We start from the raw sequence: 23,030 nt of genomic DNA on the forward strand, positions 1-23,030 counted from the left end.
CAAAATTATTGAGATTAAAAGGAAAATGACTAAAATAAAATATTTAGTTTTTCCGCTTTTCATGATGGCAGGGGAGGCGTACCTACAGCTCCCTTGCATCCTCTGACCGCACGTCCCTGGTAGTAACCCAACAATGATGTGTAGTTACACAACGACGGATGAAAAGACAATTACCATGCGTACCTGTCCACAGAGACAATTATGGCAATATGTTTTACACTGAAACATTTTATTTGAGGTAGTAGAATTACCACGGTCTAGTATGAAGTAAGATCTACGATACCCACTAACACAACAGCCAAGTTGAGTAGCAGTCGTTAATGTGCACAAAATGATAACACATGCTTGTCTTTTCACATGCTACGTGTAGTTCAGTGGTATGAGGTAACACAACACATATACAGCAACTGTACTCGAGTTTTGTACTTTTTAATAACAAATTAGCAATCTTGTCTCATTTGTCATGAGCCACAGCATTGGGAAATAACAAAGTACATCATATTTGAGCACTTTACTATTCTGAACTGTCATTCTCACACATTAGTATTGCAAAATAGGGATAAATAATCCTTGCGGCAAATGCTTGGATGGGTTAGCTTCATGCTTCTTGGGAGCTAGTTGCAGAGGCCATAGATATACAACAGCTAGTGTTTGGCTTCTTAATTTTAACCCATTGAACGTTTGATCGATTTTGACATGGATTGGGTTGTTACAAACATCAGATGCGCACCTATGATGCAAGCAAGCTATCTGTAATTGGGATTTTAACCAAGATACCATTGCAAGACTCCCACTTCAACGCGGGAGTAAAGGCTCTATCTATTGTTATCTATGCAGATGGCCACCTGTATCATGCGTGTTACTTTTAGGCTGAAATAATTTAGGGTGATCAGATGTCCTCTTTCTCCCAGACATGTCCTACTTTTAAGACCTAAAAACATGTCTGGGCGGATTTCAAAATCGTCCGGGATTTTGTTGGACTGCCTCAAACATAATACATGTACAGTACATTGTCAATAGAATTGCCATTTTACTCAATTCCAGGTTTTTCTGTATCGTTCGCAAATAAGTCATGCCTTTCTCCTCAAATCTAGTCACTTTGCTGCGAAGTAGGGTGGGCTGGCCAGTCTACACCAAGTGTTTACAAGCAATGCCGAAACAAAAATGAACGTTTACAGAGGAGTTGAATAAAAAAAATTCCCATGCTTTCGCCAGGGTCATGATCCTTATGAAGACAAGGTCAGTACTTCTAGCGAACAGAATTAAGGTGGTACAACTTAACTGGTTTATAGTTGTAAAAAGGAGTCTTCGGGCATAGGTGGCGCTGTCCAACTTATCTTCAGAGTAAAAATAAAACACACGCTTGACTTGCACGGCAGGCACTAACTTGTCTGTGGCAATGGTGCCAACGCAAGAGGAGGACTGAACAGGAGCCCTTTTTTTTTTTCCTTTTCAAATGTTGCACCGAAGGTTGTATTTCTTTTGTCTTTTTTTACTTCGTGTACCATTATAAAACTAAAAAATGTCAGCGTACACGTTCTTGTTGGTGTAAATATGTTTTTGTTATTGTATATATATGTTGTTTTGTGTGTAAATATGTTTTTGTTATTGTATATATGTTGTTTTGTGTTATTCGGGCCAATAAATGCAATTGCTATACAGACACCATGCCATTTGTGACATAACATATGACACAAATGACCCCCCAAAAAATACCCAAATAAAATGACCCCACCCCCCCTCAAAAAATCCAAATCTTCTCACCCTAAATAATTTAATCTACCTAATCCCCTCATCATACACTGGCCAATTGCAGATCCAATCAATCAATTTCCTGAACTAGTTATTTTGGTCCAATGTTAATCCGTACTTTTTAGCGCAAAGCTAATTGGTGCTTGTGTCCTTGCTTGGTCATGGATACTTTTGTGTTATCCTCCTCCTGGCTAGTAGGAAGTGGGCTTTCTTAGTACAAAGCAGGTTTTCTCCTCAACTGCCATTTCCCCCGCAAGCTGGTCTGTAACTGTCAGAGGACTAGTGCTAACAACAAAATGGCAGTTACGTTGATGTCGCATCATCTCATCTGGCTCTGCAAATTGCCCAATCGAACGAGTGAGTGCATTGTGCACAGTAGCAAACTATTTTGCCGTCTATAAACATTTCTGATTAGGTTGTATGGCTGGTTAGCCACTAGCTAACAAATCAGTGCATGAGACAAGTAGACTGTGAACTTATACACACAATCAAAGCAAACTGAAAAGAAAATCTTGTCAATTAAGATGGCCTTTAGAGTGTAGCTATATTAAAAACCTCACAGAGAGCTAAAACATGGAAAGCTCGCACGTTCGCAGTTCTTTAAAAGTGGCGACAACCTTCAAATGCAGCCTCTTTTAGCCACCGCTGGCTTCACTTGACGTTAACGATGAGCTTAGCACTGCGGTCAGGTTGGCATCAGTAGCTTACATATTAGGTCTCAAAGTCATAACCATGTTCAGGACGCATCAAGTAGCATTCTGGCTCACATCAGATAAATTAAGAAGTGCAACAAGAATTTTTGGCTGGGTGTACACTTGGGGAAATAGGCGGGGTACCGCCCCAGGACACCCGTAAGCGGTTCACATGATGGATGGATAATTGCCATTTTCTTTCCATTAACAGTTTGCAATCAAAAATGGTTGTCTGGCTCACACAAAGTTCCAGGGTGCACAAGAACAGCCTCTCATGTCTTCACCAAAGGTTCTAGAGACCTGGTTTTGTTGTGTTTGACGTCAGTAACCCTGCATATGAAGCTGTTAGAAATGAAAGTTTTTAATCAGTCTCAATCATTCACATTAACAAGCAAGTTAAAAAGTGCCAAAGAAAGTGTGCAAAACTCAAGTGTTTGCTCAGTGTCTGGAGTCCCATCCAGTCAGTTCACACGTGAATAACGGTGTCGTCGTCCTCTTCCAGCCTGTCCACACCTAGCCCCTGCCCACCTCCACAGGGGTCCACAATGTACCTGTAGTCTGTGCCGCCTCCGATAGCCAGCGCGGCCCCGGACGCCACCATCAGCCAGTCCTGCTCCTCGTCCTCAGCATCCCGCTTCCAGGGGACGCTCAAGCCGTCGCCCTCTCGTGGGCCGTCGCCCTCTCGCGGGCCGTCGCCCTCTCGTGGGCCGTCTGCCCCGCTGGGCCCCCTGCCTTCTCCCTCCACGTTGACGTAGTGTAAGGACTCCTTGCACGGGACGCCAGGCGAAAAACTAAGCCACAGCTCCTCCAGCAAGACCACCAGACGTTGGAACGTTGGCCGACATTTGGGGACTGGACTCCAACAGCTGTGCATCACGTCGTAACTGAGAGGTCACATGAAATTGGTGCAAGATGCATGAGTCGCATGACATTGCGGTGGTTATGAGTCATAACTTATGACACTAGCTACAATCTCATGACATCACTAAGCGGATATGACAATGTTACGTCATGGCGAGCCTGAAAGGTCACAAGAGAGCAAGATGTCAAAATGACATGTCACATCACAGAAACTTGATAATTATTATAACGTCATAGCCGAGATCACATGTCGAGAGGTCAAATCATGTGACGTTATATCACGTGACAGTCACTGTTAGGGTTGAATAGATTAGGTTGATCATATTATGTTGGAATGTAATCAGTAATAATTAACCTAAGCTTGTCCTGTCTTAACAAAGTAGTAGAACAAAGTGCTAAGATCTTTTGCACTGATTGACCAATTATAGAAGACGCAATCAAAGTTGTTCTGTCTACTCAACATCGTAAAACATCCCCCGCTATGATGTGATCAGAGGCCAGGTGTTTCACCCCCACCTTGGCCACCACACATGTAAATTGTCACCCCCACCCTTCTTCTCTCAATAAATACTGTCTTGCATGAATGCAACGGCAGACTTTGTTCGGACATTGCTGTATCTACAGCAACGAGCAAATTCTCCACTTGCAGAATTAATTCTCCACGTGCAAGTGTTCAAAGGGCGTACTGTCTCCTGTGTGATTCTTGCTCAATAAGTTAGAGTCGGAACATCTCTAACATTTTGGTGCCGTGACCCGGATCCAACATACCCACTGCTGATCGACGGAGGACGACGTGCTGCATTGTCGACAAGCCAGCGTCCATTAGGAGGACCTGGTAAAGAAAAGACCTGGCAAGCAAATTCTTCGCTGGGCCAACACCTTAGGTCTGTCTGCCTTCGTCGGACAACAGTGGATTGACGGAATCCGACCGTGCAACGAACCAGGGGACAAGTAAGTTAAAGCCCTAAAAATTGTGTGATTGTGTTGTTGTGAAAGGGGTTGAAAGAAAAAAAAAAAAAAAAAGATACGGCTTTGGTTTGTCCGAGCTATGAGATACGGCTCTGGTTTGTCCGAGCTATGAGATACGGCTTTGGTTTGTCCGAGCTATGAGATACGGCTTTGGTTTGTCCGAGCTATGAGATACGGCTTTGGTTTGTCCGAGCTATGAGATACGGCTTTGGTTTGTCCGAGCTATGAGATACGGCTTTGGTTTGTCCGAGCTATGAGATACGGCTTTGGTTTGTCCGAGCTATGAGATACGGCTTTGGTTTGTCCAAGCTATGAAGTTTACGGTTTGGTTTGTCCGAGCTAAGAAACAGCTGAGGTTCTAGCCCCCAGAGGAAGGAACCGGCTAAGAAAAAACAGAGCTTCTTTTTCTTAATTGAAGAAGGGCGTAGATTCTTTTTTTTGGGTCTGTTTTTCCGAGCTGTTTGCATGAAAGTTGTGTGATTGAGAGCGTGAATGGTAAGATAAAATAAAAATAAACATAAATAAAATAAAATAAAAAAAAAATTGGAAAAATCTAAAAATACCAAGTTAAGATGGGAAATAAAAACGGTAAATCTCTAGCTCTTGAAGGAGACGAGAAGTACATGGCGAGTAGATTTCTTAATTGTATGCGATACATGCCAAAGTGGAAGAAAAAGTATGGAGTAGAAGGGAAGTTGAAAGTTGAAATGTGGAAAATAGTGGTTGGTGTTTTAGAGGAGAGTGTGGCTAGGAAGACAAAAGGACTGGGAAAGGACAGAAAAGAGGGAGAATTGCAATGTGCTAGAGTGTGATTGAAAGCTTCACAAGAGAGAAGAGAACAAATTCGAAAGACAAAAAATATAAAGGTGAAAAGTGATGAGGCCGCAAGTATGTTTGTCAGGCCGGAAGACAATGAGGCTACAGTGCCCAGGCGCGCTGTCTCAGCCGCAGCTCAAGCAGAGGGGCAAGAAGAGCTTTCCGCTCCTGGGCAAAACTTGTATCCAAGTTTAACAGACCTGCACCCTCCCCCATACAATACCAAAAAAGGTCAGGGTCACGTAATTAGAAGTCCTGTGCAAACAAGAACTATGACCAATGCTGCTAGATTTTCTCAAACTTTAGACGATGTGTGCCCAATGATACAGGTGCCAAACCCTATTGTAGGGGAAGGCTATCCTCTACATACATATGTTTTTCGGCCATGGACTTTGGAAGAGGCAAGAAAAGCAGTTGAAGGGGTTACCCCTGTTGCAGAAGACCCAGATAAATGGGCAGAAGACATGGCTGGAATCATACATTTCTATAGACTGAATGGGCATGAGGCAGGAGAAGCTGCAATGTCATCTTTGGGAAAAGACTGGGCCAAGGTTAGAGGAAATTATACAGGTAGAAATAACCAAGGACCTTTCCCCTATCCTGTTGAGGGAAATCAATTGAGAGGGGAGTATGCAGCACAATGGAATGAGCTTGTGCAAAGAGTGCGAACTATATTTCAAAGACGAGCGAATTATGGTCATTTAGCAGGAATAAAACAGAAGCCTGGGGAAGATACTGATGATTTTCGCTTGAGATTTGAAAAAGAATTTAGGGTGCATAGTGGCATCCCATTCAATGATGCAGCTGAGAGTGCTTATCAGCAACAGCTTAAAAATGCACTCCTCACTGGTTTCCGCCCTGAAATTGGCAATTGGGTGAGGAAACACATGGTGGAAGTGGACACTGCTAGCGTTACAACAACCATGCAGTGGGCCAGACATGCTGAAAAAGTGATCAGAAGAGGCAAAAGTTCTGATGTATTTCATCTCGACGATGATGATGAGGACCTAGATGAAGATAAAACGGTCTTCTTCCGAGGCTCCCAACGGGGCAGAGGAAGAGGTCAACAGGGTCGAAGGCCACCATACAATTATAAACCCTCATCAGATTCTGACAACTGTTGGATCTGTGGGAGACGAGGACATTTTGCAAGAGCGTGTCGATATGCAAGACAAGACCAATCAAAGGGTGGAGGAAGGGGCAGTGGAAAAGCCAAATTCTCAGAATGACTAGATTCCCCCCCTTTGATCTTTCATGCTCCTACAGAGGAAGAAATAGTAGATGTCCATACAGCATGGGACATTTTGAGTACACTAAAAGAAAAACCAAATGTTACCTTAAACATTGGAGGAAGTGATGTAGAGTTTTTGTGTGATACCGGGGCGTGTAAAACCGTAATAAAAACTAAAGTCCCTAATCCAAAGGCCTCCCAAAATACTATTTGGGTGAAATCTGCTGATGGGCAGGTACACAAGGAGAGTATCTCCAATCCAGTTGAAGTAAGGGATGATGAAACTGGAAACATGGCTTCAGTCTCGATTGTCTTATCCCCAAAATGCCCCATAAACCTGCTGGGTCGAGATCTGATGACTAGATTGGGAATTGCAATAATTCCAGTAAAGGATGGCATGCGAGCATGTAGAGTGAGAGATGTTGACTTATACGCTGCACAAGCAGGTGAACAGATTTGCTGTTCGTATGACATCTCTGTTGACCAGAATCCCAAGTTACCAAACAGTTTACTGAGTGAAGCCCGAAAGCAATTGTCACGACCTGAGTCAGAGATGACTTGTAATCAATTACATGTCACCATGAATATTCCCACTGATCCACAAGATGAATATATTGAAAGTTTTCTCAGTGACACAGAAGTAACCTTAACAATCACTGCTCTGTACACGGATCGCAGGTCATTTGCAGCTGCTGCTGTGCTCCTGCCCGCTCCTCAGAAAGACAAATACAAGTTGTCGGCTGTACCCCACATTTCATTGTTTAAACCTCACAGTATAACCTGGGCAGATGTGGGTTGCCGAATTAAACTTGCCGAATCTATCACTGATTATGAGGACAAAGGTGATGGGTGGAGCTACAGTACCAGTTGTGACATGTGGAAGCAAACAGTGTGTGAAGTGGCTCATGGAAGGGCATGCGCTTATGCGCTTCCCTGACTAGTTAATGTTTGTCTGACTGAGATGGAGGAGAGGGAATTGGCTGAGCTTCCTGAAGAGCTATGGACAAAGGGCCCATCTGATGTAGGATTTTTGAAGTCCATTCCCCCAGTACAGATCAAACCAAGATCAGAGTGGCGTCCAAGAGTTAAGCAATATCCTTTAAAACAGGAGGCAATAAATGGGATTACCCCTGTTATAAAGGACCTTTTGTCAGGAGGGATCATTAGGAAGTGCTCAGATTCTCCTTGCAACACCCCTATTTTTCCAGTCCGAAAGGCCAATAAAATTGATTGGCGAATGATACAAGATTTACGAGCAGTAAATGAGGCAATACAAACAAGAGCACCTAATGTGCCTGACCCGCACACACTTCTGAACACTTTGAAACCAAACCAGAAGTTTTTCACAGTGATTGATCTTAGCAATGCATTTTTCTCAGTGCCAATCCACCCAGACTCACAGTTTTGGTTTGCGTTTACCTTTAAAGGACAAAGTTATACGTACACCAGATTGCCACAGGGATTTGCTGATAGTCCAACTATTTTCACTCAAGCTATCATGGCGTGTTTGGCTGATTTTCAAATTTCAAACAAAAGCCAACTTCTAGTTTATGTAGATGATCTCTTGATAGCCTCGGAAACTGAAGCTGCTTGCAAGGAAGACTCCTTAGCTTTGTTAAACTATCTATGTAAAACAGGGAATAAAGTAAGCAAAAATAAACTACAATGGGTCAAACAGGAAGTGAACTATTTAGGTCACACGTTGTCAGCTGCTGGAAGACAGATACAAAAAAACAGAAAACAAAACATTGCAAATGCACCAAAACCTGAGACAAAAAAACAAATGATGTCATTTTTGGGGCTCTGCAATTACTGCAGAGCATGGATCCCACATTATGCAGAAAAGACACAACCACTGCTGAATATTGTGCATGGAGTCCCCATGGCAATGACAGAAAAAATAATATGGACACCAGTAGCGGAAGATGCTTTTGTAGTACTGAAACAGGCTTTGATGGAAACTACAACCCTTATCTTACCAGACTACAATAAAACGTTTGTGCAAACGGTAGACTGCAGGAATGGTTTTATGACCTCAGTGTTGCTGCAGAGTCATGGCAGTAAACTAAGACCAATTGCATTTTATTCAAAAAAATTGGATCCAGTGGCTCAATCGTTACCAGACTGTGTCCAAGCAGTATGCGCAGCAGCGCTTGCAGTGACACTATCCGCAGATGTGGTCCTTTTCCACAAAATGGACTTGCTGGTTCCACATGCTGTAGATGTGTTGCTACTGCAAAGCAAAATGAACTTTTTGTCACCCGCCAGACACCTATCTTACACTGCTACACTTCTGTCACAACCGCATATTGTGATTAAAAAGGTGCACAGTCCTAAATCCAGCAACATTGATCCCGTTGCCAGGGGATGGAACCCCACATAATTGTCTAGATGCTACAGAACATCTACAGCTACCCAGACAAGATTTAAGTGACACTCCACTTGATAAAGGGGAAAGGTGGTTTGTGGATGGATCATGTTCAAAGGATCCGAAAGGGAACAATCAAAGTGGTTATGCAATTGTGAAGTTGCCAAACCAGATTATTGAAGCAGAGAAGCTTCCATACAATCGGTCAGCGCAGGCTGCTGAGCTGATTGCACTGACAAGAGCTTGTCAATTAGCAAGAGATAAGGAAGTCACTGTATACACAGACAGTCAGTATGCATTTTCTACTCTGTTCTATTTTGCAAAACAATGGGAGCGCAGGGGGATGACCACATCAACCGGTAAACCGGTTACCCATGCCTCCTTGTTAAAAGACTTGTTGCAGGCCATCGGTTTACCTGATAAACTTGCTGTGTGTAAATGTGCCGCTCACACCACAGGCACAGATGAAGTCTCAAATGGAAACAGATTTGCAGACAAAATCGCTAAAGAAGCAGCAGCAGGGAAACATGGCCATGAAGTTTTTTTGATAGATTCAGAGGACACGCAACTCATAGATAAAACTATACTGACAGACATGCAGGGCAATGCTCCAATGGTGGAAAAACGAATGTGGAAGACAAAAAGTGCAGTTGTGGATACAGATAATATCCACCGCATCAATGACAAACCCGTTTTACCAAAATCACTTTTTAAGGCAGCAGCAATTGCGACACATGGGCCTTGCCATGTGTCGACAGGAGGGATGAGGTCCATCATACATCAACAATTCACTACCTTTGGTTTAGATGCTTACTTAAAATTTTTTTGTAAAGCATGTCCTGTTTGTGTGAAACATAATCCACAAGGAAACATGAGACCTAAGAGAGGCTCCTTTCCAAAACCGTCTTACCCATTCCAAATCATGCACATGGATTTTATTGAACTCACACAAAGTGGACCTCACAAATACTGCCTAGTGATGATTGATGCACTTTTCAAATGGGTTGAAATAGTTCCATCTAAACGAGCAGATGCCCTAACAGTGGCAAAAGCCATTTGCAAAACCGTCATTCCGGCTCATGGCATCCCGCAGATCATTTACAGTGACAATGGTCCACACTTTGTGAACCAAGTTGTACAAAACATGGCTGTACACCTTGGGATAACGTTAAAAAACCACTGTGCTTGGCACCCATCCAGTGCAGGCCTGGTTGAACGAGCAAACGCTACTATCAAAAGCAGGTTGAAAAAATGCATGGAATCTGTTAGAGATGTTCCGACTCTAACTTATTGTGCAAGAACCACACGAGACAGTATGCCCTTTTGAACACTTGCACGTGGAGAACTTGTTCATCATTGTAGATACAACAATGTCCGAACAAATTCTGCAAGTGGAGAATTTGTTCGTTGCTGTAGACACAGCAATGTCCGAACAAAGTCTGCCGTTGCATTCATGCAAGACAGTATTTATTGAGAAAAGAAGGGTGGGGGTGACAATTTACATGTGTGGTGGCCAAGGTGGAGGTGAAACACCTGGCCTCTGATCACATCATAGCGGGGGATGTTTTACGATGTTGAGTAGACAGAACAACTTTGATTGCGTCTTCTACAATTGGTCAATCAGTGCAAAGGATCTTAGCACTTTGTTAAGACAGGACAAGCTTAGGTTAATTATTACTGATTACATTCCAACATAATATGATCAACCTAATCTATTCAACCCTAACAGAATCAACAGGCAGAGCCTGGCCAGAGTGCCTAGACTTGGTGAAACTCTATATGAGAATCACCCCCAATTCAGAAGGGCTGACGCCTTTTGAAATTATACATGGGAGACCATATAGACTACCTGTGTTCCCTGTAGATTTGCAAAAAGCAGATGAAGAACAGACCTTGGCAGATTACATGATCAGAACACTCAAAATGAAAGATGTGTTAAATGCAAATTTACTGCCGCCTGGTCTTCTTTCCCCACAGTTTGACAACCTCATCAAGCCAGGAGACTGGGTCTACATCAAGGTCATCAAAAGAAAGAACTGGGCCAGCCCGCGGTGGGAGGGACCATTCCAAGTCTTGCTGACTACCCCCACTGCAGTAAAGATTGCTGAACGGCCCAGCTGGATTCACCTCAGCCACTGCAAGTTGCAGAGAGTGCTGGACCCCTCATTCGGAGTGGTGGGGAAGGCCGACTTCAAAGGGGTTTCATCGTTTAGGGTGGAACGTCTCAACGTTGGTGAAGAATTCAGCGATCCCCACTCCGCTAGGCGAGGAGATGTCCCGGTGTCTCTGTCATCCTAGTAGCAACGGAATTCCATATGCCAGGTGGATTCTATGCTGCGCTGTGGTTGGAGTGTGCTATGGTTTGTGGGCTCATCTGAATGGACCAATGGACAGTGTCATTCGTGGAAGAAGATGGTCACATGATGAGAATTTCGAGGACTGGTTATGGGACCCCAGAAACCCATACGAAACCAACGCTTGGTACCGATATGTGAAGTTCAGTGTGAGAGCTCACACACAGGAGGGATGCTATGTGTGTTCCAAACTCCCTCCTTCCTCCACGCAAGTTCACTTGGAGGCGAGAATAACGCGGATAATATAATAATCATGGGCGATTTTAACGTCCACATGAATATACCGTCTGAGCCACTTACTTCGGCGTTTCAGACTCTTATTGATACGTTTGGTTTCACGCAAGCCGTACAGGTAGCAACGCATAAGAATGGTAATACCTTAGATTTGGTATTATCCCGAGGACTGGCAACCTCTAATATAACAGTACTGCCATACACTACTGTTTTGTCTGATCACTACTTAATAAAATTAGAAATTTTAGTTCTTAGTCAAAGACAAGATAGCAATCAGAATTACAGCAGCCGTAATGTTAACTCCATGACTGCGACTGCGCTATCTGAGCTACTGCGACCAGCAACTGCCGTATTGCCCTCATATGCCGGCTCTATTGATAATCTTACGAATGAATTCAATGCTACATTGTTAAATGCCATTGACTCGGTGGCGCCGCTACGTCTAAAAACTCGCCGTAGACTGCCTACTCCGTGGTTCACAGATGAAACACGTTCGCTTAAACAATTAAGTAGAAAGCATGAGCGCAAATGGCGTTTAACCAGACTTGAGGTTTTCCATCAGGCATGGCGCGACAGCCTCCTGAAATATAAAGATGCGCTTATCTTAGCTAAAACTCGTTATTTTTCGCAGGTCATTAATCTCAATAAGAACAATCCTAAATACCTATTTGATACGGTGGCAAAGCTAACACTACGCCAGCCAACCCCCGATAGCTCCTTTCACTCGGCTGACGAGTTCATGAAATTTTTTGCTCGGAAGATTGACTCCATTAGGGATGAGATCAAGATGACCATTCCGATCACTCAGTCAGGACCGCCGATTACCGGCGCCGATGATCATGCGATAACCTTTTCAAATTTTGAATGCGTGTCCCTCGAAAGGCTTACACAATTAGTTAGTGCGGCTAAACAAACAACATGTTTACTTGACCCGCTTCCAACCAAACTACTTAAAGAATTATTTCAAATCTTAGGACCGTCCGTTCTAAATATAATTAATCTGTCTATCTCCTCTGGGATAGTGCCTACAGCCTTTAAAACCGCTATCATTAAACCGCTACTTAAGCGACCAAATCTTGACCCGGACTGTCTCGGTAACTATAGGCCAGTTTCAAATCTCCCATTCATAGCAAAACTGCTTGAAAAAGTAGTAGCGCAGCAGCTTGTTGATTACATGGTCGCTAATAATCGATATGAATCTTTTCAGTCTGGGTTTAAAGCTAATCATTCCACTGAGACAGCACTTGCTAAAGTGACTAATGATCTCCTCTTAGCTATGGATTCAAATACTTCGTCGGTATTGTTACTACTAGATCTTAGTGCTGCCTTTGACACTGTTGACTTCAATATTTTGTTAGAGCGTCTTAAAGGTTGTGTTGGTATTTCGGGGTCAGCACTAGACTGGTTTCGTTCGTATCTATCAGACAGGACGCACCGAGTGGTCCATGGCAATGCGTCCTCTGAGCTCTATAAAGTTACGTGTGGTGTCCCACAGGGATCGGTGCTAGGACCACTTCTATTTAATATTTATATGACTCCGCTTGGGGACATAATACGTAAATATAATGTTAGTTTTCAATGTTATGCGGATGACACCCAATTATATATGCCATTATCAATGACAGATCCGCGGGACTGTTGTAATCTTGAGGCATGCCTTGCAGAGATCAAGCAATGGATGTCTCTCAACTTCCTTCGTCTGAACCCAGATAAAACTGAGATGTTGATAATTGGTCCAGCTCGTTATCAACATTTATTTAAGGAAACCGCTATAACTCTGGATAGCCGTATTATCACTCAGAGTGATACTGTAACTAATCTCGGGGTAATATTTGACCAAACGCTCTCCTTTCAACAGCATATTAAAAATATAACCAGAATAGCATTTTTTCACCTTCGTAATATTGCTAAGATTCGCCCAATCCTCTCGACCAGTGATGCCGAAATTATTATACATGCATTTATCACGTCGCGCCTGGACTACTGTAATGCATTATTCTCTGGTCTTCCCAAGTCCAGCATCAAAAGTCTACAGTTAGTGCAAAATGCTGCTGCGAGGCTGCTCTCACGGACAAGAAAATTTGATCACATTACCCCAATATTAGCCAATTTACATTGGCTCCCGGTCCATTTAAGATGTGACTTCAAAGTTCTTTTGTTAACCTATAAATCATTGCATGGCTTAGCGCCTTCATATCTCGTCGACTTAGTTGTTCCTTATGTTCCGTCTCGTAACCTTCGTTCGCAAAACGCTAGTTTTTTAGTGACACAGAGGGCCAAGAAAATGTCTGCAGGGGCTAGAGCATTTTCCATTCGGGCTCCAGAGCTCTGGAATGCCCTGCCAATGGATATTAGAACTGCTACCTCAGTAGAAACATTTAAGACACGTTTAAAGACGTATTTCTATGATGTGGCCTTTAACCTCTCCCCGACCCCACTCCCCCACCCCTCCCCGGCTGGGGAGGTGGTTAGGTGACACCCATGCTGACGATGGCTATCTAGATTCTCGTGGACCAATTCACCATGAGGGAACTGCAGTGGAATACCCTCCTGGAGGACACTGCCAGGACAATCGAAGGCACCTCCGACAGCTCTTGGCTTTGGCCTGGGCATCCACTTTTTGGTTTCCATATGATGTATTTTATGTGCCCTCTTTGCATCCATTGCAGCCTGGTGATCCTGAAAGGGGGATCCTTCCATCTGTGGTCCCTTCTCAAGGTTTCTCATTTTTCCCCTTGTAGGGGTTTTTTGAGTTTTTCCTTGCCCTTTTGGGAGCCTAAGATCAGGGGATGCTTTGAGAATTATTGTCAATTGATTGTCTATGTGAAGCCCTTTGAGACTGCTTGTGATTTAGGGCTATACAAATAAACTTGACTTGACTTGACTTGAGAGCAATGAATGTCACTGAAGCAAAATGCATGGCATCCATGGGAGGAATCGGATATCAACACCGTGCTGTCACAGTCAGTGATGCCGACCCTTTCCGCCCTGGACTTGCAGATGGTACCTGTGATCAGCTTTTCTGGACAAATCTCAATGTGACTGTTAAAGGACGAACATTGCCACAAGTGGCCTACACAAAGAGACCAGCTGGAGTGAACTACACGTTACATCCAAGGAAACGAGACCCACAAATGCATCAACGACGACTGCTCTCCAGGAGGAAACTGGATGGGAGCTTTGGACATCACCGCTGAGTGTCAGGATAAGAGAGCCATTTCAAGTGGTGAGGGATCTCCCACCGATATGGCAACACCATCAAACGGGACCTACTTCATACAGAATGGCTGGTGGCTTTGTGGTCATAAGGTTTATCCGATGCTGCCCGCCAACTGGACAGGAGTGTGTGCTCCAGTGTGGGTGACAGACCACACCTACAGGATACAACATCATCAGCTGACAACAGCACACAACTCTTCTGGACGTCGACGCAGGGCTGTTGCAACCTTTGACCCTCATGACCCTGTCTGGGGTGCGAACGTGCCAGACGACCATAAAATATGGTCCGGCGGAGACAAAGTTGTTCATGCGCTTTTTCCTTGGATCGGAGTTGGAAAACAAGGACTCTACATCGAGACACTGAACTATCGGTTCCAATCGTTTGTGAATCTCTCGCTGCAGGTCAATGATGGTCAAAACAGGGAGATTCAGGCTATCAGGCTAATGGTCTTACAAAACAGGATGGTTCTGGACTTGATGACTGCAGCGCAAGGTGGCGTGTGCCACATTATTGGGACCTCCTGTTGCACATACATACCAGGAGAAAATGACACGCACATCAACGACGCCATGAACTCACTGAAGAACTTACAGCAGGCCATGTCAAAAGACAAAGTCGCACATCAATGGGATTTCTTTTCGTGGCTATTCTCTGGCAACTGGTGGCAATTGCTGTTGAAATTTGGGACTCCTGTGCTTTTTGTGCTCGTGATGATGTGCTTATTTACAACCTGTGTTATCCCGTGTTTGAAGTCTGCTGTACCAAGATTTTTATCTCCTACCATAGCACAAGTGCAAATACAACATATCAGACATGTCAAATGTGATGACTATGACGACTGAACAATCACAAGCAGTTTTTGTCTTGACTGTTGTTATTGATAACATTATGGTCGCCTAAGGCAGAGGGACCGTGTGAGACTTTTCCTGCATTATAACACCTTGCCGCAGGTTTTTCACTCACACACTAAAATTGATCTACGTAGATTGCGTAGATGATGTTTAGCCGAGCATGTTTTACAGAAACTTAATGATTTGGCCATCGAAAATGCTTCGCAAGTGATGGGTGCAATGATACGCTGTTTCTGTGTTTTTGTTGTTTCGTTTTTTTTTTGTTTTGTTTTTTTTCTTGTTTGTTTTTCCTGACAACATCATATGATAAACAGGAGGGATATGTTAGGGTTGAATAGATTAGGTTGATCATATTATGTTGGAATGTAATCAGTAATAATTAACCTAAGCTTGTCCTGTCTTAACAAAGTAGTAGAACAAAGTGCTAAGATCTTTTGCACTGATTGACCAATTGTAGAAGACGCAATCAAAGTTGTTCTGTCTACTCAACATCGTAAAACATCCCCCGCTATGATGTGATCAGAGGCCAGGTGTTTCACCCCCACCTTGGCCACCACACATGTAAATTGTCACCCCCACCCTTCTTCTCTCAATAAATACTGTCTTGCATGAATGCAACGGCAGACTTTGTTCGGACATTGCTGTATCTACAGCAACGAGCAAATTCTCCACTTGCAGAATTAATTCTCCACGTGCAAGTGTTCAAAGGGCGTACTGTCTCCTGTGTGATTCTTGCTCAATAAGTTAGAGTCGGAACATCTCTAACAGTCACTGATGTAGCATTTGCATGAGCTGGCACGTGACATATTCCCTGCTGACATGACACCATAACTGAGGTGTCGCATACATCCCAGACTCACACGTCTTGTCTGCACTCGACAGGTTTCTTGAGGCGCTCTCCTCGTATCAGGTACTCGTAGATTTCGGAGTTCTCCACGCCGGGATATGGCGTCTGGCCACGGGTCATCACTTCCCACATTGTGACACCAAAGGCCCACTGTGACACAAACAGGTTGCGATCACCTCCGTGAGACAATGAAATCATGTTTGACTTCATCCCGACCATTCTAATGACTATTTCATTCAATTGACGATACTGATTGCTCTGGGGCTAAAAATAAAACGTAGCAGTACCACGTCGCTCTGCGTGGTGTAGACATTGTCGGCCAAGCTTTCCAATGCAATCCACTTGACGGGGAGCTTGGAGATGGATCCCTGCCGGTAATAGTCTCCCGAGTAGATCTTCTTGGAGAGACCAAAATCTGCGACGCACACCACCATATTTTCATCCAGCCTGATGCAGAGCAGAAGGACGTTACCACGATCATCTCACGGCTGTGGACGTATTGTGTGACAGAGGCACGTGGAAAGCAAAGGCAAGAGCGCTGAGGAGGACTGACATGCAGTTGCGGGCCGCCAGATCTCTGTGGATGATATTGCGACCGCTCAGGTATTCCATCCCCCTCGCCACGTCCAACATGAACTGAACCATCACGTGCGCTGACAAGTCCTGATGGGAAAGACATGGCAAGCGAGCACAAGCGACGGTCATGCGCACGAGGAAAGGCGGTGGGCGTGGTCGAGCCTAGCCCATCTCACAATGAGGGTGAAAGAAGCTGTGATAAATTGTGAGCTGCAACTCAAGTTGTGATGCGGTGAGGACGTCAGTAAAGCAAAGTGGAAGATGAGCGCCAAAGCGTGGAGCTAGCGGCCCGTGTGGGGGGCTGGCTGGGGACACGTACAAAGGGCTGGTCACCGAGCCTGGACAGGAGCAGGAATGTGTGCAGGTCTCCGTGCTTCATGAAGGGCAAGACCACCATCGGGACGGGCAAACGCTGAGCATGACGCCGCTGCAGACTCACTCCTGTTGGCCCAAACACAGCGCCCGTCAAAAGAAAGCGCTGTTCGGTAGTGTCAAAAGGCCCAATACTTTTGGTATCAACACGCAAAGAATACGTCAATACCTGCTTTTTGTGGTACCAACTACCGAATATTTAACTTTTCACTCGGCGAGCTGTTTCGACTCTTGCCGAAACTGACGAGGGCAGTATCCGTATATGAGCAGGATGGAGCAGCAGTCAGTGGCGCTGAAGAAGCAGAACACTTTCGGTCTTTCATAACAATGGCTTCAGCAAGTTGGAGTGGAAGTCCAACACGCCCGCGGCTTGTTGAGAAGCCAGGTCGCTCAAAAAGGTGTGTGTGGAAATATTTTGCATTCGAGACGGATGCAACCGGAACAATCATAGATTCGAACAAGCCAAAGTCTTGCTTGTTTGTTTTTATAGATAGTGACTATAGTGACTTGAAGGCTCCATGCCACTGCTGCTCTTTTTGAATGTATATCACAGGTATTGGTAAGACTACTGAAATTCTGGTATCATGACACCACTTGTGCTCGGTACCATAACCAGGCTGGCTTTACCAATGAGCTGGATGACGTTGGGGTGGTGGAAGTCCTTCATGTAGGCCGCCTCCTTCAGGCACTGCTCGATGTCACCTGACGCGGTGATGTCGGCTGGCCACGCCCACAGGGTGACATCATTAGCGCGTGACCTTACAAGGCAGGCCATGTGGCCACCGGAGAACACTCACATTTCAGAACCTTGACCGCTACCTTCTGGACCTGGCAGTCGTCTTTCTTCAGGAAGGCCTCGCGCACCGAGCCAAACTCGCCTAAACACACAGAGCATGCGGGCGCTGTCAGTCAACATGGCAGCAACATTCCAAGGCAAAACATGATGCGAACACACGTGACCTTTGCCCAGCATGTGGCCGAGTACAAGCAGCCTTTCTGGGATAAGAACGTCGTTCAGTTTGTTGTTGAGCTCCTCGCTGATACCCAGACTGTCCACTAGAGAAGAAACACACAACTGCGTTCAACTAACATTGCAGTGGGCGTGGCTAAATGAAAAGTGGCATGTCACGTGACAATCGGTCTGTTTTCATTGACGTCTACTAGAATATAGAAAATCTTAACTTTTGAGAAGCAGAAAAGTGTATTTCAAATCAGCAATGAAGATATCAAAAATCATTACTGATTAATTTCACCATTGACTAGTTAGCGATGAATGGATTAATTGTTGCCATGAAATTCTAAGTTAATTATTATTTGGCAAAAAACAATTAAGTTTATCACTTTGAACATTAAATATGTTGTCTTTGTAGTGTATTTAATTGAATATGGGTTGAGAAGGATTTTCAAATCGTATTTTGTTTTTATTTACATTTTACAATTTCCCAACTTCAACCGAATCCGGTTTGTGTGTGTGTGTGGATATCCATCTATCCATCTATCCATCTATCTATCTATCTATCTATCTATCTATCTATCTATCTATCTATCTATCTATCTATCTATCTATCTATCTATCTATGTATATATACATACATACATACCGGGGTTAATTAAGTTTTTCCCTGCTTCCTGACAACTAGATTTTTGACTCAGCAGTAAAATGAAGGCTAGTTTTGGAACACGACTACTACAGTAGTACTCACATGTTGAAAGTTGCATGTCGCCGGCGTTTCGGTTGAAGGAGCGAGCGACCGTGAAGGAGACCGTAGTGTCGGTGCCGGTGGGGGGGAAAACCCAACTGCAGACGGAACAAAAAAAGTGTCACACACATCGACGAGCTGCTAGATTCTGACAACTTTCTGTACCCAAACTGCGTTTCCTTCCCGCGTCGCCGAGCAAAGACGGAAAAAAGCAGTGCCAAGACTGTCAGCGCCAGAAGGGCAAACAGGACGCCCACCCAAATGTGGTTCCGCTCCGTGGGGGCGCTTGGGGACACTGCCCAGCCGTCTGCATGCTCAAAGGCACCTTCATTAGTGTGATGTGAGCACGTCATTAGCATGTTAGCGGCTAACACACCAAAAGTGGGCAGGACCACAACGGGCGGGCTCCAGGGTCCGCATCCCACAGCTGTGCAGGCCGACACCTGGACGGCCGCGTTGAAGAAGCGACCGCCACCCGAAAGTCTGGCCCTGGGCTCCTTGAACAGGAGCGGCTCCTGGACACACCGTTTGTAGACGTCTCAAAAACAATTGAATTCATTGACAACTATTTTAATTATCGAATCATCGTTTCAAGCCATCGTTTAACTTGATATTCTCCAAATCCTCAGATTTTAGTAGTTCTTCTCTGCTTTCTGTAGTCCTGCAGAAAATCAGACAGATGATCTTTGTGTTTGATCAAAATAAGACATTTGCAAACATCTACTTTTATTTTAGAAACTACTAGAATGGCAATCTAACACAAAAATAGGGCTGTACCGGACAATAAGTTTAATAATTACTTAATCTCTTGATTAATTGATGATTCAGCGCAAAAAAAAATATCTTTCATGTGTCCATCAAGGGTCGCGACGATCACACCTGTCGCTCCCCTCCCAGGATCCATTGCAGCTTGTAGGCCAGCAGCAGTCCTTGAAGCTCCTCCTCCCGAAGCTCTGCCCACCTGAGGCTCAGTTGCTGTTCCGACAACTTGAAGGTCAAGTTCCCAGGGGCCACGGAGGGTACTGCGAGGACAAAGTGGGCATCGTTGTGACGCAGCCGCGGCCATGACTCCAGATTGACAGCTCACCTGACTCGGGCGTTTGGAAGTGGGTCCAGGGGGAGAAGGGTGACGCCCCCACCTCGTTGAGACAGGAGACACGTGCGCTGTAGTTTGAGTGCTGGGTCAGATCGGTCAGAATGTGACTGTGAGGAGGGACGGCCACCGACCACTCGAGGAAGACGACACGGCCGGGAGCCAACCGTTGGAGCTGAAGGGGGACGAATTATGCCGTTTTGTTTGTGTGTGCTTGATGAAACCACACCCCACTCGCTCAGCTGCGAGTGTGTGCACATTACCTGGACAACACAGGCAGACAACTCGGAGTGACCTTTGAATCCTGGTTCCCATGACAACAAGGCATCGCTCTGAACCATCTTGGCAACCTTGAGTCTGGCGGGAGCTGCCGGCAACACTGTCACACACACAAAAAGTTTGATTCCTAAATGCCCCCACCCCATCAGCTGTTAGCCTAACGCTAATGCTAGTCTCACCTTTGATGTTGACTGTTCCGGTTCTAGAGACGGAGATCCCCCGGGCATTACGAGCCTCGCAGTAGAACTTCAGCGTGTCGTTGACACCTGTGCACCGATGACACGACACGTGAGCATGTAACTCCTCATTTGTTCACGCGGGAGGCCATGTGACATCAGGATACGCAAGGTCTTACTCGGTACCCGAAGGACGGAGGGGGACGGCGTGGCGCCTCCCTCTTGGACGCCTCCCAGCCACCACAGAACTTCCACGGGCTCGGGCGGCCCGACAGCACCGCAGGTCAGGTTGAAGGGCTCGCCGGGGAGCGTGGCCACATCCTGAGGCTCTTGAACAAAGTGGGGGACACCTGGAAAAGATGCACGCAGCCTATGAGTGCAAGGCTTTGGATAAACCAAACCAAAGTTTGGTCCTCACCTTCGACTGTGATCCAGGCTCGTTCCGACGACAATGTCTGACCGCGGAAGTCCACCTCGCACCAGTACTGACCCGCATCCTGTTGCTGGACCGATTTCGCACTGAAACGCAAAGTTGGAAACCTTAACTGGAAGCGGATTTGGGAAAGGACTGCGGTCACATTTGCTGGACGGCACGGCGAGGGTGAGAAACATGGCAAAGCGTCCCTCCCCCCAAACAGAAGCCAAGCCCCAACGACAGAGAGCAACTGGTTTTGGAAGTTGGTACCTGTGGAAGGTTTCCCAGTGTTTCTCCCCAAGGGCAATGAACATTTGGTCACTGCTGAGGAGCCGAGCGCCATCCTTCATCCAAACCACATCCGGCTCCTCCACACCATCCACAGCGCAGCCCAGACGGACGGCATTGCCCTGAGACACCGTCTGGTTGCTCGGGTGCCGACTAAATGTGACACTGCTTGAGAAACTTGATTGAGATGCCGTGGCGTCACCTAAAGGAAGCGATTCACACCAGACATAGCATAGAACTTGTGTGGTTTTGGGATTAAATTATTCGCCATCCTCACAAATTGTATTATTTTTTTGTTTCGAGTTTCTTTTTACTTTGCATTGTATTGTGTATTGGAACCACTTAAATTGAACCGCAATATGATGCCGGTGAGCTATGAACAATCCAATGGAGCAGAAAAAAACAACAGTCCAACTATCCTTGACCATGACAATGATACGTTTCTCCTTGTTTTCTTACACTTTTTGTAAAGGCAATACGTGTGCATGCCGGTATCATCGTAAAACTTGTGTCCCAAACCAGCACTCAAGAATACTTTTCTACTTGTAGCATTTCAAGACGCTTTTAAAAATGTCAATCGGCATCCCTCACACGCACACAAGTCCAACAACAACATGACATCATCACTCTTCTTGTTCATCCATGCCGAGGTCATCCCGTTGCAAAGGCCATCGCCTTCACACAATAATAAAGTGAATGGTGTAGAATAACATAAGTGTGAAGGCCTTCGCCCCTTCGCCTTCACACTAATAATAAAGTGAATGGTGGAGAATTAACATAAGTGTGAAGGCCTTTACAAATAGTTGGACAGACAACAAAGCACGATATATTACAGTTTTACCGCATTAGAGTGCTAGAAAAAACATTTTGCAGACAAAATGCACCACGTTGATCAATGCAGTAATTAATCAATCAATCAATCAATCAATCAATCAATCCATCCATCCATCCATCCATCCATCCATCCATCCATCCATCAGACTCACCGATAGCACCGGAGGCTAGCACAGCGACCAATGCGAGTCTCAGCACCAGCTCGTCCATGTTTGTTTGCTCGCCTCTGGCGCACATACTTGCCCTCGCACACACTCACGTCCCACGCGCGTGCGTGTGTAGTTGCGGAGGGGGAGTATAGATTAGAAAATGCACTTTGAGCCGTCCGCCAACAGCTGGCGAAAACAAAAGCGCACGCGTCCGCTTTATCCGACGTTCACTTGCGGCGCGAAAACACAAAAACGCAGAGGGAAGAGCAGGGAAGAGTTCTGGAAGAAAGTTGCTCGGCAATGTTAGGTGTTAGGTGGCTCCTGAGTGAACGATTCGTTCAAAAGAACGAATCTTTTCAGTGAACGAGAGTGAACGAATCACTTCCTTAAGTGATTCGTTCTTTTTTCAGTTCATATGACTTTAACCAGTGAGTGTCAGTAATGCGCTTTGAAGCTGGTGCCACCTCGCCGTAAAACAAAACGAAGAAGAAAATGACGTAACTTCCCGTTCACGAACGAGTCGTGAATTGCATTTCCCGTTCACCAACGAACGAATCAGTGAACGAACGAATCAATGAGTGATTTGCATTTCCGGTTCATCGCGAGAACGGATCAGTGAGGGAACGAATCCTGTCTTTCCCGACTTCCCGTTCGCGAACGAGTCAATGGGTGAACTGCCTTTCCATGCATCAACGGATCAGTCAGTGAACGTGTTGCGTCCCCAAGCGTGAACTATACAAACTAGAATGTAGATTTACGATTTACTTATAGTAGGTTTTACTACTTTGTCGTATACGTCTTCCCCTGCTGGCCGGACACTGAACTGTAAATCTAGTTACGTCATCGACCTTTTTCATGCATATCATTGTAATCAAATATTTTTACATGAAAAAATATTATATATATTATAATATATACTGATATAAATCAGTGAGTTGTTAATGATTGTACAA

The 23,030-nt window shown here is 45.1% G+C and overlaps 1 protein-coding gene across 2 annotated transcripts; it reads right to left on the bottom strand.

Annotated features, from left to right (window-relative positions):
* Positions 1-228: 228 nt before the first annotated feature.
* tyro3 (TYRO3 protein tyrosine kinase) lies at positions 229-22,411 on the bottom strand. 2 transcript variants are annotated; one of them, XM_085931255.1, is made up of 19 exons: positions 22,081-22,411; positions 21,077-21,296; positions 20,810-20,910; positions 20,571-20,741; positions 20,395-20,481; positions 20,200-20,315; positions 19,931-20,111; positions 19,723-19,865; positions 19,220-19,358; positions 19,009-19,150; positions 18,847-18,941; positions 18,104-18,199; positions 17,941-18,021; positions 17,771-17,863; positions 17,091-17,212; positions 16,749-16,858; positions 16,483-16,642; positions 16,209-16,345; positions 229-3,328 (listed from the first exon to the last, which is right to left on the bottom strand). In XM_085931255.1, the coding sequence occupies exons 1-19, from the start codon at positions 22,163-22,165 to the stop codon at positions 2,911-2,913; spliced, it is 2,697 nt and encodes an 898-aa protein (XP_085787381.1). In that variant the 5' UTR covers positions 22,166-22,411; the 3' UTR covers positions 229-2,910. The 2 variants fall into 2 exon arrangements, with proteins under 2 accessions (XP_085787381.1, XP_085787380.1); XM_085931254.1 differs by having other exon boundaries at positions 19,009-19,168.
* Between the last annotated feature and the right edge of the window lie 619 nt (positions 22,412-23,030).

This window comes from Syngnathus leptorhynchus, chromosome 15, assembly GCF_054491065.1.
Source record: "Syngnathus leptorhynchus isolate UIUO chromosome 15, UIUO_Slep, whole genome shotgun sequence".
Classification (NCBI taxonomy): domain Eukaryota; kingdom Metazoa; phylum Chordata; class Actinopteri; order Syngnathiformes; family Syngnathidae; genus Syngnathus; species Syngnathus leptorhynchus.